General features: G+C 38.3%; 1 protein-coding gene across 1 annotated transcript in view; it reads left to right on the top strand.

The window, feature by feature from the left end:
- GABBR2 (gamma-aminobutyric acid type B receptor subunit 2) overlaps positions 1–13,996 on the top strand; it is a 645,054-nt gene that overhangs the window by 500,517 nt on the left and 130,541 nt on the right. The window contains exon 13 of the mRNA XM_083188433.1: positions 3,117–3,239. Coding sequence (XP_083044559.1) covers positions 3,117–3,239 — 123 coding nt within the window. The remainder of the gene's footprint in view (positions 1–3,116; positions 3,240–13,996) is intronic.

The raw sequence follows: 13,996 nt of genomic DNA, 5'->3' as shown, positions 1-13,996 counted from the left end.
ACCTGTCACTAATCATCTAGGGAAATGGTTAACATAAGCTATGGAATCTTACTTAAAGCAGGATGCATGAGAGAATGTGACCACAATAAGACTAATTTAAAAAATTAATCTAATAAACAATATATACACTTAACATCGGCACTCACCTTTCCTAGTTTTGGGGTGCCCTATGGCTTGTGACCACATTGTTTAAACAGACATTGTAGGGGCTCTGCACACACTAAATTAACTGATAATAAATAGTGGAGATTTGGTTCATGAATTGATCAATGCATTTAAGCCTGCAGCCCCCTTCACGGGACCCCACTTTTCTGCAGGTCCTAACACTATCGCTGAAAATGGCTACAATGCACATAGCTATCACATCAATGTTTGATTCCAGGCATGCTATCTGGTCTGAAGCTCACAGCATACTTTGCTTTTATAGGTGAGCAGCTACCAACACACCTGTCACTAATCATCTAGGGAAATGGTTAACATAAGCTATGGAATCTTACTTAAAGCAGGATGCATGAGAGAATGTGACCACAATAAGACTAATTTAAAAAATGAATCTAATAAACAATATATACACTTAACATCGGCACTCACCTTTCCTAGTTTTGGGGTGCCCTATGGCTTGTGACCACATTTTTTAAACAGACATTGTAGGGGCTCTGCACACACTAAATTAACTGATTATAAATAGTGGAGATTTGGTTCATGAATTGGTCACATTCTCTCATGCATCCTGCTTTAACTAAGATTCCATAGCTTATGTTAACCATTTCCCTAGATGATTAGTGACAGGTGTGTTGGTAGCTGCTCACCTATAAAAGCAAAGTGTGCTGTAAGCTTCAGACCAGATAGCATGCCTGGAATCAAACATTGATGTGATAGCTATGTGTATTGTAGCCATTTTCAGCGATAGTGTTAGGACCTGCAGAAAAGTTGGGTCCCGTGAAGGGGGCTGCAGGCTTAAATGCATTGATCAATTCATGAACCAAATCTCCACTATTATCAGTTAATTTAGTGTGTGCAGAGCTCCTACAATGTCTATATATATATATATATATATATATATATATATATATATATATGAAAAGGCAAACGGTACCTAACACCGCGCCCTAGTAACCCAAAGCAGCACCTCTGAAGGTCCCCTGTTAGCTGGAACCCAGGACAGATAGAAATACAAAAAGAATCAGGGTGCGCTAAGGTAAATCATACAACTGGTAGTTTTTCAAAAGTACAAATATTTAATAAAAACGCCACCAAATTGGCTGAAATAGAAAACATGCAAAGTTACACCGTCATTTCACACAATATGTTTACAATCTGATACAGAAGATAGGCCCAACGCGTTTCGTCAACCACGTGACTTCATCAGGGGCGTTTGATATGTTGATTGAAAACTGGTGCGAAAGCACTTCTTGGAGCGGCAAATGTTAATCCCAAACAAGCGGCAAATGTCAGAACATCCCAAACAAGAACTGTACAGATGTATATAATATTGGTGGAAATAGACAAAAACAGGTAAATCCCCAGATATTCTGTATTTCCACACCTTTGTAAATTGGTGTTAACATCAAGGATCAACCAGAAAATAGGGCTGGGTGACCAAGGTGCTCACTCTAGTGTATCCAAATGCTGAAACGTTTGGATACACTAGAGTGAGCACCTTGGTCACCCAGCCCTATTTTCTGGTTGATCCTTGATGTTAACACCAATTTACAAAGGTGTGGAAATACAGAATATCTGGGGATTTACCTGTTTTTTTCTATTTCCACCAATATTATATACATCTGTACAGTTCTTGTTTGGGATGTTCTGACATTTGCCGCTTGTTTGGGATTAACATTTGCCGCTCCAAGAAGTGCTTTCGCACCAGTTTTCAATCAACATATCAAACACCCCTGATGAAGTCACGTGGTTGACGAAACGTGTTGGGCCTATCTTCTGTATCAGATTGTAAACATATTGTGTGAAATGACGGTGAAACTTTGCATGTTTTCTATTTCAGCCAATTTGGTGGCGTTTTTATTAAATATTTGTACTTTTGAAAAACTACCAGTTGTATGATTTACTAGCGCACCCTGATTCTTTTTGTATATATATATATATATATATATATATATATATATATATATATATATATATATATATATATATATATATATAATGATATGTCTTTATATAAAGGAGAATTTTGTAGAAAGGAATGAAATCTCCTGAATAATCTTGAGGGACATCTGTCCCTTCCTTAGCGGGTGCTTCTTTAGTTTTTATCTCCTTAGTCTTTTGTGGATCCTTGGAATCCTATACTGGTGTATGTGAAAACACCAAAAAAACCTGGGAATCCGTCCCTGTAAAATGACTTTCCGATAGGAGCCAGCAATGGAGGTAGAAACAGGTTTCTCCAATAATAAGCATTACAGGGTTTCTCTCTTTGAGACCTCTTTCATCAACAGGGAAGGGCTGCATACTCAGCATACATCAGTATGCATTTACCTGTTGATGAAAGAGGTCTCAAAGAGAGCTGTGCCGAGAAGTACAGTTGCACAGACCTTGGCAGATTGCATTAATTTAGCAATAGTATAAGTTGCAGAGTTTCAGATGCATTCAGTCAAACACAAGTGTTCACTTAGCGCCATCTAAGTAGCGTTATCTTATGAGAAAACTCTAAATTTCACACCGGAAGAGATAACTCTTCTGATTGGCTGGTCAGCTTACCATCTATTTACTAATTGGGTATCAGGAGGCTTTTGTGAGCAGTCTACTTCATATACAGTAGGAAGGTTTTTGCTTGCATATGTATTACATAAATTCAAGTTAAAAGAAAACTCAACTGTTTAATAATTATACTGCAGTTATGGACACAATATAAATTATAATGGTAGAATAGTAATTAATAGTATTTAAATATCTCTACAATTAATGGGGCACACTGATCTATTTTTGTTAATACAGTACAATGTTTTGTTTCTATTAATAATGTAAGACAATTCTTATCTGAACTTAGAAATTTTCCACCATACTATCAAGGTGTGAGCTTTTCCCGTCATAAAATATCTGACATTTTTCTTAAAGTTGCAACCTTGTAGAAAATAATATATTCAATGACTTTATTTTCTCAGATTATCAAGGATCAGAAGCTGCTGGTGATAGTTGGTGGGATGCTGCTGATTGACCTATGTATCTTGATTTGTTGGCAAATAGTGGATCCCTTAAAACGAACAGTTGAAGAATATAACCTTGAGGTAAGTTCTTGATTTTATTTATTATGATGCTGTTGGAAAATTGCCATCGGTATACCATATTGTTTTGTGAGCCTTTATGAGCAGAGCCATCTATTCCACCTTTGTTGTATTAATTGTTCTTGTATGTAATGTATTTTCACTATGTAGCAGGACATAAACCGTTGAATCTTTGAAATGTACATACTTAATAATATTAATAATAATTATAATATTAATAATAATAGTAATAAGCTAAAATAGTCTCTAAGCTAAAAATGTGGTAAAAACCCCGTTATCGGGGTTTTTCCTGCATTTGGGATGCTGTAAGCATCGGGCATCGCCAGAAAAATCTGGTGATGCCCCATAGAAGCCAATGGGCTTCTACCGCATCCCACCGCCACCCTGCAACGACCCCCCGCCGCCCCGCACGGACCCCCGCTGCCCCGCATCGCCCCCTCACCTGTGTCCGGGCAGCACAGAGCTGTGCTGCCCGGACCTGTGACCTCCTCCCTGCACTGATCGTCTTCTGGGTGCAGGGAGGAGGAGAGCCCGGCGCAGCAGCAGCAGCACCGGGTGTGTGAGTGAGGGGGGGGCCGCCGGGACCTGCTGGGACCCGGCGACTCTCACCGCAAAGGACAGCTCTTAACGCAAGAGCTGTCCTTTGCTATAATTATCGCATATGTTAGAACATATGCGATAATTATAAATGCGAAGAGAGGTGAAGGGGGGCGGAGATTCTTAGAGCATCTCCCCCATACTGGGGCATTCGAAAATATAAGTCTTACAGTATCTACAGTACACAGTACACAGGAAAAGAAAACATACAGTAATGATATGCCACCATGTTGAAAGCTGTATTAAAATTTACATACATTAAAGGTGCCCATACACAGATTTGGTCCGATCACGACCAATCGGCCCATTAATCACCTCTCCCTGATATGCAGTCGGGTCTGATGCGCGGTCCCATGCGCATTGGACCCGTTCACCCTTCTGGGACCTCCCTCCCGGCAAGGTGGGCGGGAAGCAGGGACGCATGCGATCCATCACAACAGATCGCATGCGTTCCTGCCACCGGGAATGTTCCGGCGGCTTGCAGGGTATTGGGTGTCCGAACACTGCTGCGAGACATCGCAGCAGTGTATGGGCACCTTTGCTGTGAGGTAAATTTAAACATTTTAAAATGATAAAAACAAAGGCAAAAGGTGTCTTCTCAGCCTATGTTTCAGATATTTTCTGTATTTTTTATCAATTTTAAAAGTATTTCAATAAAAAATATACCATGTTACAAACATAAATCACTACTACAAGTGAAAAATTCAAGATTTTATAGTGTACAGCTACAGAAACAATAAAAGTGTTTATTATTTATATTTTGTACATCATATAGAAATGTTTTTGTGACAGCTGCAGCATCATCTCACAATATTATGAATTTAATCAGTGCCGCAGGCTCTTGGTTGGTTGAATTTTTTTGTATTATAATACAACTATCAAATCATTTATGATACAGTGCAACGTCTGTTTGTAAATAATAATGCATAAAGAAAATAAAACATTCATGTTCCCCAGCACTGTAGGTCAGTATTTGAGTCATACTTGCATTTAAAAGCCAGAATAAAATACATGGATTTGATAGCTGTAGTCCTTTCTACCGTCCACTTGTAAGTTTTCTGTGGGAGAGATATATAAAGCTGCGTTATTGGGATTAGGGGTGTGAGAGCATGTTGTGTGCTGCCGATACCACTTCGTCCCCATGTATTAAATAATGAGGAAATGTGTTGGTAATTTGCTACCTTTATTTATCGGCGCTGCTATCTACAAGATAGTGACCAATCCAATAGCTGCAGCTATAATTTTTTTTTTGCCCCACAACATCAGTGACAGCACTGTCCCTGGCTGCAGTGGCTGCAGGGTTGTGCATGGACATCTTGTGATGCTTATGAGATCTCACACATGCGCAGTGAGCTGCCTATGGGTGAGACACAGCTCATTTGCACTAGGCTGATGTGCTGTTGGGTCTGGGCGGGAGTTTTCACTCCCTCACTCTGGCAGAGCAGGACTACAGATTGTGCCACAATAGTTCTTGTTGCTGTACCTCTTTACTGAGGCAAAGCAGGTAGAGCTACAGTATAGAGAGAAAGTGGGCGACCCGCACCATCTGTGGTAAATTTTATAAATTTTTGTAAATGTTTGCAATTATGAATGGAGATAATCCCACCAATGGGGATTTATTATATATAAATCTGCCCCAATTGGTTGAGGGTGCCGTAGACTGATTTAATATATATAGAATACAGATAGAAGAAAAGCAAATCAGTTTGGTATGACGCACTCCTCATTCATAGTGTCAGCAAAGTGACTAAAAATTGTGCTGTACCTTTAATAAGTGTAAATACTTTTTAACCTAGGTATAGGATATATGTGAACTGACACCCTATATATTGTACCTATAGGCAGTCTACTGGGCCACACGGCAGGTTACTACCTTTCTATCATCCATACAATTCATTGGCATCGTGTTTAAATATAATTGTAACATTGTGTGACTAGCTTACTTTCTGATCATAATTGATACAGAAGCTAGGATTTGCTCACAGTGTGCTTGGACGCACACTACAGACAGTAAGACGACTGCAAGCCATTTATGTGGCATTATGACAATGTATCTTGCAAGTAGCAACATACACTGAATTGTTGCAAACAAGACATTTTAAGTGTGGATATCAGCAAACATAAACTCCACATATGAGAGGAGATTGCTTAATAAACCATTAAAACACACAATATTATTAGACATTTGACTCTACATTGGGATTAGAACCATCTATTATATACATTTATACTGAAATAATATATACCATACTTACCTGCATGATAAATTAAACTAAACAACAACGGTTAGCAGAGAGTTATTTTAATCTTTCATAACTTCTTTTTCTCTATACCTCACATCTTTCTTTTTTTAATATTTTCGCCACTGTAATCCCTGATACAGGGAAACAGATTATCGGGTCAAGCATAATTAATAAAAATTACAGATTATTGCTGCAACAAATGATGGCCTGTAAGTGATATGAATAAAAATAAAATATAAAAAGTATTTACACTTATTAAAGGTACAGCACAATTTTTAGTCACTTTGCTGACACTATGGGGGAAATTTACTAAAGGAAATTTATAAAAAATAGGCTTATTTGTATCCAGAAATACACTTATTTTTGAAATTTACTATCCCGAAAATACGGCAATTCGTCTTCGTATAGATAGCACATCAATACGACTACGAATTGCCATATTTTCGGGATAGTAAATGTCAAAAATAAGTGTATTTCTCGATACAAATACACCTATTTTTACACCTATTTTTTACAAATTTCCTTTAGTAAATTTCCCCCTATGAATGAGGAGTGCGTCATACCAAACTGATTTGCTTTTCTTCTATCTGCAGAGCTACAGTATACCAAGAACATCCATGGCACTATACTATACAGTCTCTCTGTGACTGTTTACAGTGTGTCTGATATTTGTAAGATGCTGCAAATGGAATACATGTACGAATGTTATGATTAAACCATGGCATACATGTAAATCCCATTATGGTGTCTGCATTTTATACTGTGTCATTAAATGATTACTTTGTCTTTTCTTATTAGATTTAGATTTCTGCAAATGTACAGAAACTCCAATGTTCCAAAATTGTCTGATTCTTGAAACGCCATTTCACAAATTCAAAGTAGAGCAAGGAACTATAAACAAGAGAGACTTTTTTGCTCAGAGTTTATAATAGATTCTGTGGCAATGAATAATAGATTTGCAGGACCCATTAGTACACTAGACATGCTTGGTAAGGCCTAACGTAGATGAAACTAGAAAAAGCTTCCACATGGCTGCAGGAAAAAAGTCAATTGAAAGCCACGATCTTTCCTGAAGATGCTTAGGTATTTTTTTTTTTTTATCATTTGTTTGAGAGAACACAAAAAAAAACCCTTTCTGTACTATCGTCGGAACATCAGATGAAGCAGATCTTCCTTCTGGCATTCAACATATTGCATTCCAGAATGAAGAATCTGGCACTGCAGTGTTTTACGTCATATTTTGAGCGTAGTATAAGGTCTGATCACTGAGATTATGAAGTATTAATAAGTAAAATGCGCCATTCGCAGGGATAAAATGTTTGCTGATGTGGAATGTCACTGTAGATTAGGCATAGCCTTAATGCATTCGTACAATGACGTAGTGATAAAAAAACCCAGCAATTTAACTATTTTAGAGCTTCTGGCATCTGCATAGAATTGAAGAAACTTAAATACTCAATTTCACATTGCATTGATTGCCTGTAAAATTTATTCAGCTCAAATGTATGTATATAATACGACAGCTTTCTCCATCAACTCAATCAATTCTACAGAGGTTTCAATAATGATATCCCATTCCATGCCTTTGTCTCCTTAGTTCCGGATTGAGCATCTCAGTAATGGAGTAATTTAAGGCTGTTCCTGGAAGTTAGGCTGAAACAGAGCCAGAAATTCACATTAACCAACCTTGCCAGGAACAACTCTTATCTTAGCTTCTGTTGCAAAGTAATGGTATGCCATGTAAAATGTTTTATATAACTCTGGAGGGAAAAATATGATGATGTTACGTAAAAATAGCTGTAGGAGCTGGACTTAAATATCACTTAAAAAATCCTTTACAATGATGTTCCTCATATTGATACACTTAATGATTCGCACAGTCCAACAAAATAGTACTATTTCTCACAGTACTCAATTAGACAACACAAATAGCCAGAAAGTGCACTTTGGAGATGAGAATTTCTATGAAAGTTATGAAATGTAGAGAGTGTACAAAATTATTACAGAATATTATATATTTGCTTGTGTAGTAATACAGTACAGTTCAATGTCCATTGACAGATCGTTTTTTGCATTTTGAGTTGGCAACAGTGGTGCGATTGTCTCAGTTGACAAATGAATAAATGTCACATACAGATGTAGCGCTGCTCATTCAGCCGCTGGCTGGCAGTAGAATCGCCAGTTGCTGCCAGCAGCCGCGCGCCCCATTCTGACAGAGCATTTCCGCTGCCTCCCCACGGGTCCCCATCGGTCCTCGAAGCCTCTCCACACTCCCCCTAACCGTGCCTGTCTCCCTGAAGCAGAGATGGGCAGGGTTTCTGCTCCCCGCACTCAGTGACTCAGACGTGCGCGCGCGTGTGTGTGTGTGTGTATGTGTGTGTGTGAGACGCGTCCCAGTCAGATGGAGTGCCTCTCCATAAGCGCTCACCAGCAGGGGCATTCTGCCAAGCCCTGGAGCTGCTTGAGAGGTGCTCCATCTGTACACATTTTATCTCAACACATGGGGAATATATATATATTTTTATATATATATATATATATATATATATAAAGAGAACAATGATACCCAGCGCAAATGTCCTTAATGATATCAGAGTCCACAGTATCCTGCAGTGTGTGCAGTCTCCTTCCACAACAATCGTACCAGGATCAGTTCAATAGACACTTGTAAAAAACCAGAGAAGAGACGCACCAAATGAGCAATAAATTTGATAACACATTTACTGAACAATAAAGCTCACATACATAGCAGTTTAAAATGATGTGCTTGCCAGCCTAGTAGTTTTCAGAGTCACCGCAGACCCCTCCGACCAATGCACACAGGACACCGCCACTCAGCCGCAGACCACTTTATCCTAGACCAAGACGCCGGAGCCTCTCACACGGACGAACAGGAACAAGCAGGACTTCAGGTTGAAGACTGACGTCACTACGTCGACAAGAATAAGCCACGTCCAACGCCTTTCGACTACGGTCACCCCCTGACGAAGACCGTAGTTGAAACGCATTGGGCGTGGCTTATTCTTGTCGACGTAGTGACGTCCGTCTTCCACCTGAAGTCCTGCTTGCTCCTGTTCGTCCGTGTGAGAGGCTCCGGCATCTTGGTCTAGGATCCAGTGGTCTGCGGCTGAGTGGCGGTGTCCTGTGTGCATTGGTCGGAGGGGTCTGCGGTGACTCTGAAAACTACTAGGCTGGCAAGCACATCATTTTAAACTGCTATGTATGTGAGCTTTATTGTTCAGTAAATGTGTTATCAAATTTATTGCTCATTTGGTGCGTCTCTTCTCTGTTTTTTTACAAATTTATATATACTGTATATATATATATTCAGTTAGCCATGGGGCTTTAAAGCTCGGAGCTATTCAGTTTGAAGCCCATCTGCTTCTGTGGTAAATAAAGGGTAAACACCTGCTGGGTTAATTGCCTTGTGCCATGGGATAACGCATTCACATTCACTAGTCCTACTTACTACTTCGCACTTCAGGAGGATGTGAGCAGTAAGCCACAGTAAGTGCAGCCTGTCTGACTGATACTGTATAGAGCTCTAGACCAGTGTTTTTCAACCACTGTGCCGTGGCACACTAGTGTGCCTTGAGCTGTTCTCAAGTGTGCCCCCAGATCTAGAGATGCCCAAACCAGTTTACAGCCACCACCAGTTCAACTGTTATTTACTGGTCTCTTCTTTTCATGAAAAGGGCCAATGTATTTTATTTTTGTTACCTGTGGGGACCAGTGTGATTGTTTTTTATATGGGGGCGAATAGGTTTGTTTTTTTTCCTGTGGAGGCTAATGTGTTTTGACCTGTGGGGATCTCAAAGGGGGGGCCATGGCAATTTTAAAAGCTTATTTAGTGTGCCGCAAGGTAAAAAGGTTGAAAATCACTGCTCTAGACACTTCAACCAGCCCACACAAAGCCTCATTGCTACTTGAATATGACGCAGGGATTTCTCGAGATTTTGGAAAGTATATTTTGTATATAAATACCTTAGGTCAGTGAGCCTAAAGTCTTTCTACTCCTGTGTTTACTAAGTTAAGTCAGTACTGTGTATTGTTTACATAAATCACAGACTGATTTATGGTATTCCATGATAAATATGGAGAAAACAGGCAGAAAAAGGTACCCAGGAAACATAAGCAAAGCTATAATATTTACTCCAAGACTGGATGGTAGTCAAGCAAGAGTTGCACATGATGTTGTCATCTTGCGTCAAATAGCCAGTGTTTGGATCTGTGGGACTGGGGCCATGTCAACTACATTGCTATGGCAATGATGATTCGAAAAAAGTATGTAGCTGATCCCCACAGGTTTGTTTTGCAATTAGCTCAAGATTTATGGAAAAATAAAATAAATGTCCACATTTCGACTGTAAAGCACCAACTGGAGGATCCGAGTTTAATGAGTTACTATCCAAGCAAAAAGCTCTTGAATGAATAGGAGAGCAAGGGTTGAATAAAGAGTGGACTGTATTAGACATAATTCATCGGTTAGATCTGTTTTGCTGTGATCTTCATCAAATTACCATGTAGATGTTGACATTTAGGGAATGAAATTCGCATAGGAGGTGATTTCAGTGAACAAAATAGAAGAATCTAATTTACCTGTGACATCTGTGTTGCTGTGACATCAATTTGCTATTGAGTAAGGACTATTCTTATTATTGTAATCTTAAGTGATCCCCCATGGATTTCATTATTCAAGGTGTTCATTTTGACATTTTACACTATGAAAATTTCCTCTTTATGTTCTATGCAACTAACTTCTTATAATGACACATGTAACCAGAGGAGGCGCTAGGTATGGGGCAAATATCTCCATCTGCAGAAAAAGTATTTGTGAAAAGTATTTTGGAAACTACTGCATACAGTATTTGCAGAACAGCCATATCTGTAAGTGGCAAGCACAATGGTCCTGTAGTTTTATTCCTATTCTTTTATTGTTTGCTGGAAAATTCCACCCAAGCCTAAAGAAACCTATAAAGTACTGTCATCTGTTGAGTAAATAATTAGGAATTGTAGCAAGTGGAAAACTGAAAATTTGGAGAATTATTTTGCCTTAAATGTAATTGTGCTTTTTATAACAAAGAATAAAAATGAAAATTAATCCAATATTTTTTCTCAAGGAAATTGTGTAACTAGGGGGATGAGCATACTGTAAGTAAGGTCTTTCTACATTACAATTTTACTAGTTTATTGAAAAACCATTACAACACAGAGAGGTATGATTCCTGCATTTTGTGTGTGTGTGTGTGTGTGTGTTTTTATTTATCCACAGTTTAATACTGTACCATCTTTTTTTTTCTTTTTAAATTGCTTTTGTGATTTACACCTCTCTATATGTGTATTATTATAACTTGAAAAATAATATATGATACATAATGTTTAAAATGTCACTTTAGCACCTGGTAACATGGTCCAACATTTATAAATATGAGATTTATGGATCTGTTAATCATCACTTCATTTTCATCTGCTTTTCTAAAAGGAAACAGAGCAGAGTAGCACTGGTACTGAACAAGGAGACAGGGTGCTAATGCTCTGAGGGGTAGATGTATGAAGCAGTGATAAGAGAGGAGAAGTGATAAAGTGCCTGGTACTTTATCGCCGGCCAATCAGCTCCTGAAGTTACAGGCTGGGTTTAAAAAGGGGCAGTCAGGAGCTGATTGACCGGTGATAAAGAACCAGGCACCTTATCACTTCTCCTCCTGCTTCATACATTTACCCTGGGCCCTGAGAGAGTTGTTGTACTGGCAATGTGTTGTTCCCCATTTAAATAAAGTACTCTAGGAACAAGTGACCAAGGTTGCTGGAGATTGGTTAGCAGAGTGTTTTTGGTGTGATCAGATTGAAAATGACACTGCCTATGGTTCAGAATGGTGGCAACTGCCATGGGAGAATGCCTGCCACAATAACAGATATATGCCTAAGCACTTTTGTGGTGCTGAAGGTGGCAGAAACAATATGGGATACTGCAAAGAGACCCTGTAAAGGCATCTCAGACTCTGGTGTGTGACAGTGCCATGCTGTGAAACGTGCAGAACATTTACATATGTTAAATATTACTAAATAAGGTTTTAAGTAATACTGTAACTAATAAAAGATTCACATCAGGAATGGCTACATTATATTTAAAACCGTCTCATGTGTGTCCCAGTTCAGTTTGTAGGTGGTCGTTATTGCTTTCAGAAGAGATGAAAGGCGTTCAACATTCAAAAGAATGTTAAAAATACATTGGTTCAAATACCGTACATCACACGCTGACGTCTTTCTCGTTGTGACTTACGTATAGAGCACAATAGGCGATTCATTCACAGTAAGAAGCTTAACTGAAAAATGCTAAGGATGTCTTTTTTTAAGTGTACAATAATGGTATTTAGAGCTAAAAGGAATGGGAGTAGTGGTTAGAGCTTTAACCATACCTTGGGATTCATGTATGAACATCTGTTATCTCATTGTATCAATAAAGCAGCATTAACATCAACACTTTCAGAGCACTGCACTTGGTGATAAGAGACCCGCACTGAAAACCTTTGTATTTTTGCTAGCAATACAATAGAACAGATGTTATTACAATTTTATTACGTCTCACCTACGAAAGCCAAACAGTGCATTTATATATAGTGAATATCTATTGTCTTCCAAATTATTAAAAAGGAAAAAATATATTGTTATATATTGTGATCTCTTACATACAGATAGTGGTAGATGCTCAAATTAGTTCAGTAAAACTTTTCAGGTGCATGCAAGGGAGGGGTTAATACTTAGTAAGTAACAAGACATTGGTTCCCCCGGCACACTGAATAGTTTTAGCAACCAATCTTGAACACTACATGATAATAGAATTCAGAGATATTGGTTACATATACCTGCGCAGGTATATGTAACCAATATCTCTGAATTCTATTATGTCCAATGTCTTGTTATATTGTCATCTCTCCCAACATTTACCTCTCAAATCGAGATAAATAGGACCCCCCCAAATCCTTCCAAACATTGCCTAAAGCTGATCAGTCATTTCCCCAGAGTGGCCACACATGGCCACATTTATTTGAAACTCCAGCGCTTTTGTAGCCCAAAACAATTGGCATTTGGCTGGTAGGTTTTATATGCACAAACCTGTCTATTTGTCACATATACAGTATACTGTAAGTGGGTGCCTATATCCTGGTTTTGATACTGCCACCAGAAATATGTATGAATGCAGGTTTTTAGCCTGATTGCAATTCTATTGTGGAAAGCTTTAAAGTGGTACTTCAAGTTCAATCTTACCTCATTAAATTTAAACCATCCAACTTGTCTCTTTAAAATACTGCGGTTTCGTCACCATTATCTCTTAAATTAATAATATTATAAAATATTAAGATTAGTCACAGAATAAGGCATAAAATGCCCAAATTTAGTCACGTATAATTAAAATAATAATAAACGTAAAACACCCACTTAAATATGTTACTTTACTTTTTGCCTCAAAGATCCCCCACTATAAAACTGGTTAAAATAAATAAAGGTGACCGGAAAATAGAACCCTGCAGCATCTAAACCCTCAAAAATATATGTAATTTGAAAGAAACTGTGACTCATAATTGCAAATCTATGTTCTTGAAAGCAATGGGAATGTTAATAACTTGTAATATTACTTTTTTATTGAAAAATGAATGAAAAAATAAAGATTGAATAAAAAAAAAAAATTATAATAAAATTGAGGGTCACCAGTATGGTCTGGTATTACTTGTCTCCTTTGATTGTGTTTCATTCTATGTGCTAGATCTGGATTCCGGTTGTTTAGATCACGATGGCCAGAATTCTGATAGCAGTGTCCCTGACAGTCAGAATCCTGACTTTGACCATCTTTAACCCAAGTGAATTTGTCAAAGTAGTTATGAAAATTGCCAAGGAAACATTTTTATTCATCATAATGACCTG

Source organism: Crinia signifera, chromosome 5 (genome assembly GCF_055691185.1).
Source record: "Crinia signifera chromosome 5, ASM5569118v1, whole genome shotgun sequence".
Lineage (NCBI taxonomy): Eukaryota > Metazoa > Chordata > Amphibia > Anura > Myobatrachidae > Crinia > Crinia signifera.
This window is presented reverse-complemented; position numbering and strand designations above follow the sequence as displayed.